Raw genomic sequence first — 17,851 nt, 5'->3', positions numbered from 1 at the left:
GAGGCAAGAGAGTCAGAGGTAGATACCGTCTGGTCCCAGAGCAGCACTCATCCCCTTCCCAGGTCGCTCCATCTCACACCCAGCCCCGTGCCATCCGGTACACCTTTCTCCTTTGCGTAAACTTGGTTAAATAGTTTGTTTCTTGTAGCCAGAATGTTGCGTTTTAGGAAAATGTTCTTGTCTCTTACAAGTTTGTAGGACGTGCTTTTTTGTATGGTATGTAAGACCCAATACATACTTGCTTATTTGTTTCGGGCTTTGTTGGATGAAACAATAAAAGGTTGAAAATGGAAGGAAAAGTTCAACATTTCTAACTGTGGAGTGACACAAAAGTGACTTGTTTCCTTCCGTTTTATCTACATTTCTATGTTTTTATGATAAAATACTAAAATGTTCTACAGATTTTTAAAAGTCATCGACCTGATGTCATTGGGATTATTAAGTGCTAAGGGTAGTTGGTTATCCTCAGCACAACCCCGAGTTGTCATTCCTCCACCAAAGCTGTATTGCCTTCCCCAACCGCGAATGATGCATCCATCAAGACACTTGTTCTTTCACTGGGATTATCATTAGAGCCTCTGGGCTGAATAGGACCTGTGATTTACAGATCACCTTTGGGTACCCTTTGGTCTTTTTTTTAATATATCTTTTTTTTAATTTAAACTTAATTAACATTATTATTAGTTTCAGAGGTAGAGGTTAGTGATTCATCAGTTGCATATAACACCCGGTGCTCATTACATTCCGTGCCGTCCTTAATGCCCATCACCCAGTTACCCCATCCCCCCACCCACCTCCCCTCCAGCAGCCCAGTTTGTTTCCTGCTGTTAAGTCTCTTATAGTTTCTCCCCCTCTCTGATTTTATTCTTCCCTTCCTTCCCCTGTGATCCTCTGTCTTGTTTCTTAACTTCGACATAATGAGTGAGATCATATGATAATTGTCCTTCTCTGACTGACTTCACTTAGCATAATACCCTCTAGTTCCATCCATATCGTTGTACATGGCAAGATTTCATTTTTTTTTGGTCGCTGAGGAATATTCCATTGTGCATATATACCACATCTTCTTTATCCATTCATCTGTCGAAGGACAGCTGGCTGGGCTCTTTTGGCTATTGTGGACATTGTTGCTCTATCGGCAAAGAAGTCAAACTTTCACTATTGCACATGACATAATACCCCTTGGTCTTTCGAAAGGCGGTGTGCATAGCAGTTACGAGCATGGGCCCCAGCGCCAGACTACCTTTGTTAAATCCCACTTTTGCCATGTGTCCACTTGTATGACTATGCAAACTATTTAACCTTTTTGCACCTCAGTTTCTCAGCTGTAAAAGGGAGGTCATAATAGCTCTTTCATATCATTTTTGTGACGACTGGATAATAGAATATATATAAAATGCTTGGAGGAGAATCTGGCACAGTGTAAGCACTCTGTTACTCGCTGCCGCTGATACTGTTACTATTGTATTTGGGGGACACAAAGTAAAAGGGACTTTGGATATTATTCATCATCACCACCTCTGTCATCTCCTGTACTTCCAAATCATTTGTTTTGAAAACCTTCACTTTAATATAATTCGAGAGCAGAATTATATTATTATCCCAAGTAGGAATATACTGGGGCAGTGATGAAATTTACTATGAAGGTAGCCCTGTTGCCAGATGACCCTTGTGGTCTATGAGGACAAAAATTTTTAGTAGCTCAAGTTCCATTTGTGCTCACTTCAGATGTCCCCTTTGAGGCTGCCAGAGTCAGCACCTCTGTAATTAATAGGTCTGCAGAGTCTTTAGCAACTATGCTTGCTACAGGTAGGTTATTTGGGGGCTTTGTTTCTTTCATTTTTTATGGGGGTCACCCTTCTCCCATAGTTGTGGTGGCTCTGACAGATTGATGTGGTCTTGAATGTTCCCAGTGGTGAGAAAATACATCTCTAGCTCTTTTTGTTTTCAGATGATAACCTCCTTTCAGACCTCCGTGTAAGTGATATTACAGGCGGTTCTGTCCCTGAGGAGTCCATCTTGTGCCCTGTGGACTAAGAGGGTAACCCTTCCTCCTCACATGCACTCCAGTGAATGATACATGCACAGTGCTGGATACATGCAGAATCCCATTGCTTGCTTTTTTGTCCTGTTTCTTCTCAGTGGGAGAAGAAATAAAGCCAAGGGCTCCTTTTTGTTTGTTTTCTTTTGCTTGGCTTTTTGTTTTGTTTTGTTTTGTTTTTATAAGTCAGGTGTCCAGTACTAAGGTGGGAAATGGGAAGGAGTAGCTACATTTTTTAGTAGGCAGTACATTGTTTGTAAGAAAGTGTCATAGGACAAAGTATCCTCAGTGGAACTGGTTTATAATCAAGGAAATATTTTATGTCTTAATTCAGTGTTTCCTAAGGTCTGTCCTATAGAAAATGTGTTTGGTATATCTGTTGGGTGTTGATAGGTAGTGCCTTAAAAAAGGGTTCTATAGCCAACTAAGTTTAGAAAATACTGCATCCTTCTCTTGGAAAGTCAGAATTCACATTAGTGTGTTGAAGATTCTGAGAAACTCCACAGTAAAGAAACCCATTCAGCTTTTTTTCCCCTTTATTGTATTTTAACATGTTTTTATATTTATAAATAAATATATGTAACATACAAGTTAGAAGGTATAATAATATAATGAACACCCTTGAATCCTTCACATAACCCAAGAACTAGAAAATTGCCAATAACATGGATCTGTTTGTATTCCTCTCCAATTATATCCCTTACCTCCCTACAACAGGTAAGCACTATGCTACATCTTGTGTTTAGTTCCCTTGCTTTGGTGGGAGATTTTTATTGCTTATCTATATATTTCTAAACAATGCATTATTTAGCTTTGCTTATTTTTGAGCTTTATAAAAAATGGTTTCATATTTTTTTCACTCAACATTGCTTCTAAGATTCATCTATATTGTACCATATAACCTTTGTTCACTCCTTTTTCAGTGCTATGTAACATTTTATTGTGTGAACATACCACAGTTTACTTCTCCATTCACCTGTCCATCTACCTTTAAGTTGTTGGCTTTTTGTTTAGTTTAGTCTTGTCTTGTTTACTGTTATTGCTTTTATCAAAGAGCAGCAAGAGGAAATGTGAGCCACGATATTGACGGAGGTTATGATTATATTGTTTGGGAGCACAAGGGAAAATATTTCTTGAGTAGCTGCTTTATACATGGTATTATTCAAGTCAGCGTCTAAAATTCAAAGAAAATAAGATGGCCTTATCTTTGATGATCATATGGTCCAGTGGAGGGGGATCAAAAACTTTTGTATTTCTCAAATCAGGATATAATTAGTCCCAGGGACACAAAAAAGCACAAAATAAACATGACACATCTCTTGGAGAGTCCATTTTCTTATACTTTGGGGAGATGTTCAGAGGTAGAATTAAATAACTGATTAGTACCTTAAAATATGCTTATATCAAAATTTAAAAGGTCCTTTATGAAAAATAACAAAATTTTTATGGAGTTTTAAAAAACAAAGTACCAGACTTCAAAGAAAGATGTAAGGTGGTAAACCAATTTGGACTATACCCTTGAGACTAATAAATTCAGGGGTGCCTGGCTGGCTTAGTTGGTAGAGCATGTGGCTTTTGATCTCAGGGTCGTGAGTTCAAGCCCCACATTGGGCATGGAACCTACTTAAAAAATAATAATAATAAATTCATTCTTTTCTGTTGTGAGGGGTTTTCAGGTACAAAAATTTGTGAAGTGGGTGCCTGGGTGGCTCAGTTGGTTAAGCGACTGCCTTCGGCTCAGGTCATGATCCCGGAGTTCCGGGATCAAGTCCCACATCAGGCTCCCTGCTCAGCAAGGAGGCTGCTTCTCCCTCTGACCCAACCCCCTCTCTTGTGCTCTCTCTCAAATAAATAAATAAATCTTTAAAAAAAAAAATTTGTGAAGTGTTACTGGGTATTTACCTTAAAGATAAAAATGTAGTGATCCAAAGGGGCACCCGCACCCCAATATTTATAGCAGGAACATCCGCAATAGCCAAACTGTGGAAAGAGCCCAAATGTCCATCAACAGATGAATGGATAAAGAAGATGTGGTCTATATATACAATGGAATATTATGCAGCCATCAAAAAATGAAATCTTGCCATTTGCAACCATGTGGATGGAACTAGAGGGTATTACACTAAGCGAAATAAGTCAATCAGAGAAAGACAATTATATGATCTCACTCATATATGGAATTTAAGAGATAAAACAGAGTATCATAGGGGAAGAGAGGGAAGACTAAAACAAGATGAAATCAGAGAGGGAGAGAAACCATAAGAGACTCTTAATCATAGGAAACAAACTGAGGGTTGCTGGAGGGGCAGGGATGGGGGGATGGGGTAAGTGAGTGATGGACATTAAGGAGGGCATGTGATGTAATGAGCACTGGGTATTATATGAGACTGATGAATCACTGACCTCTACCTCTGAAACTAATACATTCTATGTTAATTAATTGAATTTAAATAATTTTTTTTTATTTTGAGAAGTGTTAATGCATGTAACTTATGTAAAATGTGTCCTAAATAGAAGTAACTAATTCAAGCAAAGTAATCGGGAAATACTTCACAGAGGAGATAGCATTTGAGCTAGACCTTAAAGAATAAGTTGGATTTCCATAGGAAGAGCAGTCAGGGATAAGGAAACAGCATAGTTAAGGACAGGAACTTTAAAAAGAAAAAAAAAAAAAGGAACAGCACATTTGAGAAATAATGAGAAGTTCTTTATGGGTAAATCATATATCCAGTGAAGAGCTGTATATAAGATTCCTACCTTTGTCAGACATCGGTGCTTGAATGCCAATGGTTTTCTTTGCTCCTGATAAAATTGCTGTTGGATATTTAGAAAATGTTTAGCATGACAGGTGACATTTAAGATGAGGTCTTAACTTTTTTAAAAAATATGAATCTGGGGGTGCCTGGGTGGCTCAGTCAGTTAAGCATCTGTCTGGCTCAGGTCATGATCCTGAAGTCCCAAGATCGTGTCCCACCTCAGGCTCCCTGCTCGGTGGGGACCCTGCCTCTCCCTCTCCCTCTGCCTGCCACTCCCTCTGCTTGTGCTCTCTCACTCGTGCTCTCTCGCTCTCTCTCAAATAAATAAAATAGAAATACGTATCTGATTAAGATATTCACTCAGCAAACTCTAAATTCAGCATCTATTTTTTACTGCAGATACACAGATCAAAAAGATATTAGTCAAGATGTACATTAACTGGTAAGAGAAGCCATTAGAAGAGAACTCCCCATGCTCTCACTGCCACCACCCCCTCTGCCATCTGTCCCATCCCCTGGGACCAGTGTTCTTAGCCTAGCTCACCCCCAGGTAGGCACCAGGTCTCATCCCTCACCTACTCCAGGATATCACTCCAAATTGACTCCTCTCTCCTCAATCAGTTTTTCTCATGCTAGTGGATCATTCATAGAAGCATAGAAACATACTGACTTTAATCCTGCCTTTAAAAACCCTGTATTAGCCTCTTATCTCTTTCCAGGTTCCATATCATTTCTCTGTTCTCTTTTGTGGCAAAAATTCTTGAAGAACTGTTTCTAATCATTGTCTCTGATTCCTCTCCTTACATATTCTCTTGAACCCACAGACTCCTTTAAGCCTCAATCTGTTTAGGCTTTCACCCCATCACTCTCTGGAATTGTTCTTGCTATGGTCCCCAGGGACCTCCACATGGCTAACCCCAGAGTCAGCTTTTAGCACTCATTTTACTTGACCTGTCAGCAACATTTGATGCAGTTCAGTCTCTTCCCTTGGAAACACCTTCATCTCTTAGCTTCCAGAAACTATAATCTCCTGTTCTTCCTACCTCACTGGCCATTCCTTCTCTGTCACTTTTGTTCATTTCTCCTATTTTGGGAATCCCTGGAACTCTGTCCTTAGACCACCTCTCTTCTTCTCTCTCTATACCCACTTCCTTGGCAATCTCATCCAGGCTCATGGCTTTAAAATCTGTCTGCTACTGACTCCTAAATTTATATCTCTCATCCAGAGTTTTTCAGCCTCAGCACTATTAGTGTTTGGGACCAGATAATTCTTTGTTGCGGTGAACTGTCCTGTGCATTGTAGGATGTTCAGCAACATCCCTGGCTTCTACACAGTGGAAGCCAGTGGCATTCCACCAGTTACCACAACCAAAACTGTTTCCAGACATTGCCGGCTGTCCCGTGGGGATAAAATCACATCTCTCTCACACCCCTCCCCATTAAGAACCACTGTTTCTAGTCTGAACTTCCCCCCCAAACTCCAGATTTGTATATTCAGCTGTCTACTTGACACTTCTATTTGAATGTCTAATTATCCATATTTAACATGATCAAGACCAAGCTTCTGATACACCTTTCTAAACACGATCCTCCCTCAGACTTTCCATCTCAGTTAATTGCATATCCATCCTTCTAGTTACTTAGGCCAAAAACTTGGTGTTTTCTTGACTCCCCTGCATCCTGATTCATCAGTAAATCTTACGATCCTTTCCTTCAAAATGTGTCCAGAATCTGACACCCTCTCACTACTGCTGTCCTAATCCATGACACCACCATTTCCCAGCTGGATTGTTACAATTGCCTCACCCTTAACCCTTAACCCTACAGTCTGTTCTCTGGGTCACTCTAGTGATATGTCTAGTGATAGCGACATGCCCAGGTCACTCAGGCAAGTCTCATCTCTGCACAAAAGCCTCCAGGGGTTACCCATCTTACTCAGAGTAAAAATCAAAATCCTTACAATAAGCTACCAGGCCTCACGTGATCTCATCTTCCTACTCCCCTCCATCCCCTTCCTTAACATCTCCAGTCTTATGTCTCACTACCCAATACCTTAATTACTTCACTCCAGCCACACTAGCCTCCTCTCTGTTCCCTGAACACACCCGGCCTTGGTCCCTTTGCACTTGCCCTTCCCCCAGATACCTTCCCTTGCCTCATTCAGGTCTTGGCTCAGATGTCAGTTTCTCAGTGAGGCCTTCCTTGACCACAGGATTTAAAATCTCACACCACCAGCACCACCTCCAACTCTTTTTCAAACCTGCTGTATTTTTCTCCAAAGCACTTTGTTCATCTCACATACTGTAGAGAGGCAATGCTGCATCGTGCTTAGGAGAACAAACTCTGAAGGCAGATGCCTGGGTTTGTATCCCGACTCTGTCACTTTGAAGATCTAAGACCTTGGCTTCTCGGAGCCTCCATTTCTTTGTAACATGGGATAGTTTTTATCTCATGAGAACCTCGCATACAGTGATATGAGCTCACCATTATTATTACTGTTATGTTATTATTACTTTTCACTTATTAATTTCATTTACCTTCCCTTTCCCCCATTGGAATATAAATCCCATGAGGGAAGAATTTTTTTTTTTTACTTATTGCTATATTTACAGCTTCTAGAGCAGTGCCTGGCACATAGTAGGCAGTTAATAAATATTTGTTAATCAAATTGTTACCTCTGGAAAGAGCAATGGGGAGAAGAAAGATCCGGGAGCTTTGAGCTCTGTGCGTACTATTCAAAACTTTTGCCAAAAGAATGTATTCATGTATTACTTGTGTCCTCAAAAAGCTTATAGGCTTACGTGGAAAAAGACAGAGAGACGAATGAATTCCTAGAGGATTGATAACGCGAGAGTTGAGTTGTAACAGATGCACAGTTCAGATAAAGTACGGGAGGGATGGGGCAGCCTTGCAGACGGAGGGCATAGTGTGTGCAGAAGCAGAGAGGTAGGGGACCCGAGAGCAGCGCCGACAGCTGGAAGCGGCGGGCATGGAGAGGGCTTGTCAGTGCTCTGGGCTGTTAAACGCCCCATCGTATCCTTCTCTCTCACCCACTCCTGTGTTGCAGCATCTCCAGCTAAGTGTTTGGCTGTAATTAGAAGATTATTACTCCATTAACGCAAATATTTGGGTTTTTTTTTTCTCATCATTTTCCAGGAAGTCTTTTTCTAGGCTCCTGCTTCCTATAAATGCCATTCATTTTGTTTCATTTACCACTTCACATTCGATTCTAGCTTCCTTTGGTGTCTTTGGTTTTTTATTATGAAGAAACTCATAATTTCTATCTGTGGAATAGAGTGAAAAAAAGGGAGATATAAGTGTTAGATAGATAGATAGAGATAGTCTTATACAGCTTTGTTTAGAAGCACAGTTGTTCAACTCAATTGCTTAAGTAATTACAATCTAAAATCCTTTGAGTGTTAGTTTCCAGTTCCTTACCAAAGACTGAAATGTGAAGAAACTCTTTTTCCAATGCATGATACAAGAGTTTTTGAAGTTGACTCTTTTTTTTTAACATTTATTTATATATTTGAGAGAGTGTGTGCGCATATGGGCGCAAGTTAGGAGAGAGGGGGAGAGAATCTCAAACAGACTCCCCCACTGAGCACGGAGCCAGACCAGGATCAGTCTCATGACCCATGAGATCATGACCTGAGCCAAAATCATGAGTCAGACGCTTCACCGACTGAGCCCCCCAGGCGACCCTTGGGGTTGACTTTTTAAAATTAGGTCTCTTGGGGCACCTGGGTGGCTCAGTTGGTGCAGCGGTGGACTCGATTTTGGCTCAGGTCATGATTTCAGGGTTGTGAGATCAAGCCCCACATCAGGCTCCATGTTGGGCACCCGCTTAAGATTCTCTCCCTTTCCCTCTGCCTCTCCCCACCTCTAAGTAAATAAATTAATAAAATAAAATAAAATAAAATCAGGGCTTTTTCTCTGCCCACCTGGCTTCTCTCCATAAAGTTGTGAATGATGACAGCACAAACCAAGACAAGCAGTAGCATTAATCCCCTCCGGTAGCTCCTGGTACCATCTTTGTTTATGTGTTGTCTCACATTGAGTTGTGATTGTGTATCCGTCTCTAAGAGTCCCTTAAAGGTAGGAGTCATAACAAGTGTTCCTTTGTACACCTAGCTCAGTGCCTACTTGATAATGAATGCTTAGTAAAACACCTGTTAAATTGAACTGAGCTGAATTGAATTAGATTATGATATCACAGGAGAAGAGAATTTTTGAATTTGCTTCTAAAGTGAAATTGATTTAAAACAAAGCTAGATTTGAGGATCATAGGGGAAGGGAGGGAAAACCGAATGGGAAGAAATCAGAGAGGGAGACAAACCATGAGAGACTCTTGACTCTGGGAAACAAACTGAGGGTTGTGGAAGGGAGGTGGATGGGAGGATGGGGTAACTGGGTGATGGGCATTAAGGAGGGCACGCGATGTGATGAGCACTGATTGTTATATGCAACTAATGAATCAGTGAACACTATATCAAAAACTAATGATGTACTATATGTTGGCTAATTGAATTTAAATAAATCTCTATATGCAAAAAAAAGCTAGGAAACAAAAGTCATTCTTTTGTTGTTGTTTTTAAACATAGTCTAAATTTGGGGTATAGATACCAATATGTTCATCGCCCATAATTTTTAAAGCATTCTGCTGTGACTCATCAAAGTCCTCAAATAGATCCTTTTTAAAAAGTCACAATGGCCCTAGGAAACAAAATTAGACTTGGCAAATATAAATAGTATTTTCTCTTTGCAGTCAAGAATGTGGGGTCTTGTTGATACACAGAGGAGGATCTTGAAGTATAATTTCAGTTAAGTTACTTCTTTCCTTTGCACTGGTTGCAGAGTCTGAAGTGAAGCAAAGATCACCTGATAAATTCCTGTAGGGTTTCCCAGCACATTTGTTTCATTCTTACTCTAAGTCACTAATCAAAGACTTCTTGTGTTATCTTTCAAAAAAGCAATGCTGCCTCATTCCCTGACACTTGTTTTCTGCCCTCCAAGTGTCTCCAGTCCAACTGGCCAAAAGCCCAGGCCAGACAAAGGTGCCTGGATTTCAGTAGGGGAATAAATAAATTTAGCTTCTACTCCTTTCCCTCTACTTCATCATTTTTTTTCTTTTGCAAAGGAGTTTGGAATTTAAATCCTCCAAGTCCAGAATCTGCCAGGTCTAAAACTACAAAACGATGGCAATGATGAGGTACCTGGTCATCCCTCCAACCCTCCCCACAGATCTGTCTCCTGAGAGTGACTGCAGCACGCTTACCATACTGCCCCCAGACGCCTGTATCATAGCGAAGGCTCTCTTGCCAACATGTAGCTATTTTGTCTTTTTTTTTTTTTTAAGATTTTATTTGAGAGGGAGAGAGAGAGAGTGAGCAAGAGGGAGAGGGAGAGAGAATTTGAAGCAGACTCCAAGCTGAGCGCAGAGCCCAGCTCAGGGCTCAATCCCATGACTGCGAGATCATGACCTGAGACGAAACCAAGAGTTGGACGCTTAACCGACTGCACCACCCAGGCACCCCCATGTGTAGCTATCTTGATGAGCTCATTTATTCAGTACACCGTTACTGGGTCCCTACTAGATATCAGCCTATGTGCTAAGCCCTGCAGATCCAAGCTGAAGAAGGCCTAGACCCTCCCTGAGCAGCTCACCATCTAGTGTGGTGGCAATAATAGAGAGGGTACCTGGTGAATAACAACACGGAGCCCAAATAGCAGTAGAAGAGTGAGGGTTATAGCGATGGGAGGGATCCATGCAGCCTGAAGAAGTTTGAGAAGGCTTCACAGAAAAGGTGACTTTTAATCGTCAGCCTTAAAGGATAAAAAGGATTTCGTCAGACAAAGAAGGGCTGTCTGTCGTTTCAGACACAAGACAGAAGAGCACAGCATACAGGTGGGAAAGCTCAGGAGGTGTTTAGGGGAGAGCAAATGGCTGGACGCTGCCAGGCGGACAAGCTGCGCTGTGCGTGGGGCCCAAGGGCACAGGTTCCAGGGCCTGGGTTTGAATCCCAGCTCAGCCACTTATTGGCTCTGGTGAACTTGGCAAGTCACTTCACCTCTATAGCTTGGTTTCGTCATCTCTCAAATGAGAAAATAGCATCTACTTCACACATACATATACACATACACATGTGGCTTAAAACGGTCCTCAGAACAAAATAAATACAAGTATTATTATGGGGATACATTATGAAGGGCCTTGAATTTTAATCTGTACATTGTTCTGTAAGCAAAAGAAAGGTTTTTTTAATTTTATTTTATTATGTTAATCACCATACATTATTACATCATTAGTTTTTGATGCAGTGTTTCATGATTCATGGGTATAACACCCAGTGCTCCATGCAGTACATGTAGGAAGGGAAAAATGAAGGGGGGGGAATCGGAGGGGGAGACGAACCATGAGAGACTATGAACTCTGAGAAACAAACTGAGGGTTCTAGAGGGGAGGAGGGTGGGGGGATGGGTTAGCCTGGTGATGGGTATTAAAAAGAAAGGTTTTAAAGCTGATGAGGTGAAAGTATGCAATAGGATATCATCTGTGTTTTAGAAAATCAACTCTGGTGCCACTTTGCAGAGTCCCCTCACTACGAAGGAGACTAGAGGCACAGTCCATGTTCTGAGGCCATTTTAAGAGTCAAATAAGAGGTGCTGATGTAACACGGTTCTCAATTAATATGGTAGCCTTGCTCTTAAAAATTCTGGGTTCCGGGGCACCTGGGGGACTCAGTCAGTTAAGTGTCGGACTCGATTTCAGCTCAGGTCGTGATCTCAGGGTTGTGAGATCCAGCCCCGCATCAGAATCCACACTCAGCATGGAGTCTGCTTGAGATTTTTCCGCCTCCCTCCACCTCCCTTTCTACTCCTCTCGCCACTTATGCTCCCTTCTAGGTAGATAGATTTGATAGATAGATGATAGATAGATAGATAAAATTGAAAAAAAACTGGGTTCCTAACTAGAAATTTCAAACTGGAAACTCAGTCTTAACAGGTCTTCCAGGTTAGTGAGAACGCTGGGGAAGAGCACTAAGGGGTGCTCCTTCTAGTCTGGATGTTTGAGTGTTCAACTGATGCCCCTCTTCTGCACCCAAATAGCAGACCAGTACTCCTTGCATACTAATCATGCTATCCTTTAGCCAGTTACATGTCATGGGCGAGATACTCTGTTTTTGGAGATGCTTTTTTTTTTTCCTTTGAGTAACCTCAAATCTACTGCTTAGTTTCCTAGAGGAAGTTCTGGCTTCTGGACTGCACAGCCGAAGCAGGGAGAGCTCGCAAGTTCCATCGAGGTCAGCAAGCAGAAGATGAAATGGTGATGGTGAGGTGAAGAGAATGGCGCGACTTCCCCTCTAGGCTCTCTGCAGGCCTTCCCTGCTGGCCAGAGGTGTTGGAGAAGAGCCCTGGGTTTTGTGCTTGTCGTTATAACCCATCTCCAAGTAGCCTGCTAATTCCTGAACTGTTGGCACAGACACCAAGACTCCCAGTGATGAGTTGAGAATAAGTCTATGCCCATCCCAACCCACTTTTCTCATGGTTTCTGTATTAAATAAACAGATGTATTCCTTGTATTTGACAGCACAATCACTTCAGTTTCTGATGAATTCTGCTGGGATCTTACTTGAGAAAACGGTTAGCAGAGCTCAGAGGAGTTTAAAAAGTAATCATTTGACACACACACTACACATCCTCTCTTCTCTTGACCCCTTTTACTTTTCATTAACCACATTCCTGCACACCTCATTTTTTGAAAACTCATCATGTTTCTGTAAAGAACCATCCAAAAATTGTTCCTACATTGCAGTCTTTTGTGGCACTGAGAAACCATGGATGACTACAATAAAAATCCATTTTGTGAAAAGATACAAGTTTTTATTTCTTTGGGATTAATAACTATTTATGGGATTCATGAGACGAGGCATGAGCTGGCTTAACACCGAACATAGAGAAGGCATTGCTTCTATCCAAAGGATATTTAAAGTATGTCAAGGCAAATGATAAATTCTGGTGTCAATTTCGATTGTCTTGAAAGCGGTGGAAAGTGGTGATGTCACTAATGCCAGGAAGTTCTGGCATCCTCAAATCATAGCAAAAACACCACAGCACAACCCTGCCCTGGTCCTCCGTAAGTCCTTTATATATTTTTTAACCTTATTTTTATGTTGAACATAAAATATTCTCTAGCCTCAGAGAGCCTAAGTTCCAATCCGCCACACTTATCAGGCTTTGGGAATGCCATGTAGTCTCCTTGTGGCTCAGTATCCTCATCTGTAAAATAAGAGTAATAGGAGCCCCTGGGTGGCTCAGTCAGTTAAGCAGCCAACTCGATTTTAGCTTAGGTCACGATCTCAGGGTCATGAGATTGAGCCCTGAATGTGGCTCTGTGCTCAGTGGGGAGTCGGCTTCTCTCTCTCTCCCTCTCTCTCTCCATCCCTCTCCCTCTGCCCCTCTCCCTGCTTGCCCACTCTGTCTCTAAAATAAATAAATCTTTTGAAAAAATGAGAGTAATAAAGTACCGTCCTCACAGGATTATAAGAATTTGATAATACATATAAAGCACTTAGAACATTGCAAACACTAATAATAGACAATAAGATTGATTCCTGTCTCCAACCTGGGGATACAAAATCACTATACAGAAAGATCAGATTCCTGTCGACCCTCCCACTGCACTAATCAGCAGCTCAAGAAATAAGGGAAAAAATAAAGGTCATTCTATCCAGCTCCCTTTTCCCCATTCCCTCTCCCTTTTCTCCGTTGTTTCTTTAACTCATACTCATGTGAAGCCCTAAGGCTGTGTCCATATTTTAGCTAAGAGCTAAGACCTAAATTCCTTTTTTTTTTTTTTGTGGGTCATTTTTAGGTACATTTTTACAAATTACTCCCTTTTTTATAATAAAAAAGACTGCCTTCACTTGGGGACACAGTATTTTAATTGCAGCATTTTATGAGTTACATAGTTTTTTCAAATAAACAGAAACCTCCCTCCAAGCAGGATTACCTGTGCTTCCCTTCCTCTTGGCAAGATAACTCTTTGGAATAAGAATAATAACAACAGAGACTTTTCGGGGCGCCTGGGTGGCTCAGTCGGTTAAGCAACCAACTCTTGATTTCAGCTCAGGTCATGATCTCAGGGTGGAGGCATCGAGCCCTGCCTTGGGCTCTCTGCTCATCAGGGAGTCTGCTTGAGATTCTCTGCCTCCCCCTCTGCTCCCTCACTCGCTCTCTGTAAAATAAATCTTTTTAAAAAAAGGAACAGAGACTTCTCTTATATCATTCCTCCTATTATTTGCCTGCTTCCATTGTGCCTACTCAACTAACAATACCAAGAAATCTAAAAAGTGAGCCTTGGGGCGCCTGGGTGGCTCAGTCGTTACGCGTCTGCCTTGAGCTCAGGTCATGATCCCAGGGTCCTGGGATCGGGCTCCGTGTCGGGCTCCCTGCTCCGCGGAAGCCTGCTTCTCCCTCTCCCACTCCCCCTGCTTGTGTTCCTTCTCTCGCTGTGTCTCTCTCTGTCAAATAAATAACTAAAATCTTTAAAAATAAATAAATAAAAAATAAAAAGTGAGCCTTATCCTCAAGATGTTTGATGCCAGAAGTTGGCATTTCTTTATTAAGGATCAGAGACTTACATACATTTTTAAATAATTTTTTAAGTATTTTTTTTAGAGAGAGAGAAACTGCATGCACGCGTGTGAGTTGCCGGGGAGGGGCAGAGGGAGGAGGAGAGAATCCCAAACAGGCTGCACAGCCAGCGCAGAGCCCAACTCGGGCACTATTTCACGACCCGAGATCATGACCTGAGCCAAAGTCAAGAGTCCAATGCTTAACCAACTGAGCCATCCAGATGCCCCAAAGACTTACATTTTTATTTAAGATTTACAGAACTGATTACATTATGAGTGGCTCTTTATCTTTACCCTTTAAAAACAGCATTTTCCTTGAAGTCTCATGTGCTTTTAATGACCTCTCTTCCACAGATTGAAATGCTCTAGTCAAATGTCCCATTTATTCTACAAAGCCGAGGCACTGTTTTTAGCTAACCAAATGTTTGGACAGCAGTTTTTGCATGGTAAACTTGCAAGCAGCGACTCACAATCCTTATCGCTGATAGCTCCTTCCTTCCTCCCTTACTTGGAGTGGCTTATAAAACAGTTGAAGAATAAAGTTGCTGGCAGGTGTGTCTTACCTATGGTGATGCTATTAGGGAGGTAACCCCATCACGAGTTCTCCCAGTATCTTCTCTCCACCAAAGAGAGAAATTGGCTTGAGTCATCTTTGTGGTTCATGTGTACGATGGTGTCAAGCTCACTGAGGAGACAGTGCTATGAAAATGTGTAAAAGCACCCGTAAATTCCCACTCTGAGAATTCTCACTTAAGAATTGGAATTTGGAAATAGTCCTAAATCCAAAATCCCAATTCAGGTGCCATGATACTCACCTGGTGAGAGAGAAGTGAGACGAGGAATAGGCCCGGGAGGAGGATGGCCCAGGGAAAGAGGTGTGAGTAACAGGACCCCGGGAGGCAAGGTGAGGGGGATAGGGGCAGGACAGTAAGATGAGACAGTGCAGCAGTGCAGGTTAGTGAAAGAAAAACCCAGAGATTTATGTAACATCTTACGGAGCAAATAGGCAGGAAAGGTTCTCCAGCCCACATGCATCTGTTCTGGAATCTGAAAATTACTTTGGAGGGTTTTGATTTTTTAGCAGTCCCTCTGCCTGATGTTCCACAAAGCTCCAGCACAAAGGACCACACTACCTTGCATACAGCAGACACTCAAATATTTGTTGACTTTTGAAAGGAGGAGAAAGGAAGATGGGGCAAATGAATCTCTCGTCTCCCATAAGCCAGAATCTGTTTAAACTGTAAATCCAAACTGCTCTCATCTGCCTGGCCAGCAAGCCCTCAAAAGAGCATGCCAGCAGCTACTTTTTCCTCACCAGTACACTGGGACATTTGGCTTCCTTATTTATGAAGATACCCTGGATTTTCTCATTCTTTTTAAAGCACTTTTTAAACAGAGAGTGAGAAATAGAGATGGTGGAAGGGGAGAGGTGGGTGAGGGCGTGTGTGTGTGTGTGTGTGTGTGTGTACACAAAGCCTAAACAGTAGACTGGAGTCAGAACACCTGGATTCTAATCCATTTAGCCAGTAACTTTGTAAACATGGCCAAGTCGATTGAGTTGCCATGCAGTTTACTCATTTTCCAAATGGGAATAATATTTATTCCACATACCTCACAAGGTGGCACTAAAGATTTAAAGAAATTATATCTAAGAGCATTTTGAAATGATAAATTTCTGTATCAGTCTAAAATAGAGGCATTAATTACTGTGGTAAATGGAAAGAGGTTAAGAGGAATATTATTGGATGAGGAGGAAAGGGGGTGGCTGGGAAAAGAGAAAAGCCCCTCCTTCATTTGACAGATGCCAGAAAAAGCCAAGACCACCCCATTCCTGAAACCACAAAATTGGTCAATACTTTCTTTTATCTTGAGACATCTCCAGAAAAAAAGAGTTCTTCCTTTTCCCTGCTCTTGTGTGCCAGGGATTTGTATTCATTTTTTGGTCGTTGCATGTCTACCATATGCCAGGCAATGTGTTTGTTAGCTTATTATTGTTCAATAATTAGCTCTAGAGGACAATACTTGCAGATTTTCACAGGACTTCGACAGGTCATCTCCTATATCCCACTAACTTTCCTTGTTGAGGGAATTGGCAGCTCATCCCTCACCATTTAATATGTTGAGGAACAGAGTTCTAACGAAATTCAGTGACTTGGGGCGCCTGAGTGGCTCAGTGGGTTAAGCCCCCGACTCTTTAGTTTCTGCTCAGGTCACGATCTCAGGGTTGTAAGATGGAGACCCGCCTGGGGCTCTGAGGTCAGTGCAGAGTCTGCTTGTCCCTCTCCCTCTGCTCCTATCTCTCTTAAATAAATAAATAAAATCTAAAATTAAAAATTTTTTTAAAAAGAAAGAAATTCAGTGACTTGACCAAAGGCCACAAAGTCGTGATGATGAAACTAGTACCCAAACCTGGGTTTCCTGACTCCCCACCTCCCCTTAAATCTGTACTGGAAAAAAATGAAGTTACTAATATGTTGGTCTGTAAGCTCTGAGGCAGATCTGGTGTGGGAGGCATCAGCAGAGGTTTCCCCTAGTCAGGGCATCCTCTGGGCATGGAGCCCTTCCCTCCACTGGATTCGGATGGGATGTTTCCAGGTCAGTGCAGCAGGAAGAGATACCCAGGTAATAGGAAGTTTAAGCCTCACCTGGAGCTTATATTTAAAGCCACATGGTACTCTGGACAATGGCTTTGGAGACAGAGAAATCTACTCCTGCCAGTACTTAGCGTGTGTGTCTGCATATCCCTCGGCCATCCTGAGTCTCACTTCTATGTGCAATGGAGCTCATACGTATATCCACTTCATACTTAGGAGGCTCAAAGAAGGCCTGAGGCTTTGTAAACTGGTAGCAATATGGATTACTATGCACTCCACTCCCCCCGCGTGCCCCTACACACCAACCAGTACCCCAGTCCCCTGGGAACATAAAACTTTTCCCCAGCACCTGACCTACCCAGGCCACTATCTCTACCACCCAGGGAGTGTGAATTCCAGATGCCGGTCCTCGGTAAGGCGGGCGCCCTCCCACCTCCCGCTCTTGTTTTTGTTTTTGTGTTTGGGAGGGAGACGATCTCGATCTAGGTTATCTCGGTCTTCCTAGACCTCTCTCCATTATCCGTTCCAGCCGCCTCCGCGGGCTGTCTGGGCAGGTCCAGCGGGTCGCTGTCTCGGGCTCCACCCCCGGCTCCGGCCGCAGGTGCGAGCGTGGGTCCCTCGGACCAGCCCCCCTCCCCGTCCCCCGCCCCGGGAGCCGCTCTCCCGCTGGGTTTAGGTCTGTCTTCTTCACCCTCAGCGAGTCAGAAACAAAGGAGGGGGGTGGGGGAGCGCACCATCTCCGGCTCCGCGATTCGCCCTTTATTCTGAACTCGCAACGTCAGCGGGCCGGCGGATGGAACCGCGGGGCGCGGGCCGGGCCGC

At 42.6% G+C, this 17,851-nt stretch overlaps 1 protein-coding gene and 1 non-coding gene across 7 annotated transcripts in view; both read left to right on the top strand.

Annotated features, from left to right (window-relative positions):
- The window catches only part of VPS45 (vacuolar protein sorting 45 homolog), a 66,062-nt gene extending 53,669 nt beyond the window's left edge, over nucleotides 1–12,393 (top strand). For all 6 annotated transcript variants that reach the window (XM_073888485.1, XM_073888486.1, XM_025858371.2 and 3 more), the window contains one exon: nucleotides 12,033–12,393. In XM_073888485.1, coding sequence (XP_073744586.1) covers nucleotides 12,033–12,120 — 88 coding nt within the window. In that variant the 3' untranslated portion in view covers nucleotides 12,121–12,393. The remainder of the gene's footprint in view (nucleotides 1–12,032) is intronic.
- On the top strand, nucleotides 3,583–3,655 carry TRNAK-UUU (transfer RNA lysine (anticodon UUU)). The gene has a single exon. It is a non-coding gene; the product is annotated as a tRNA-Lys (tRNA).
- Nucleotides 12,394–17,851: the final 5,458 nt, after the last annotated feature.

Source organism: Callorhinus ursinus, unplaced genomic scaffold (assembly GCF_003265705.2).
Source record: "Callorhinus ursinus isolate GAN/ISIS: 27379988/994484 unplaced genomic scaffold, GSC_fseal_2.0 scaffold90, whole genome shotgun sequence".
Taxonomy (NCBI): domain Eukaryota; kingdom Metazoa; phylum Chordata; class Mammalia; order Carnivora; family Otariidae; genus Callorhinus; species Callorhinus ursinus.
This window is presented reverse-complemented; position numbering and strand designations above follow the sequence as displayed.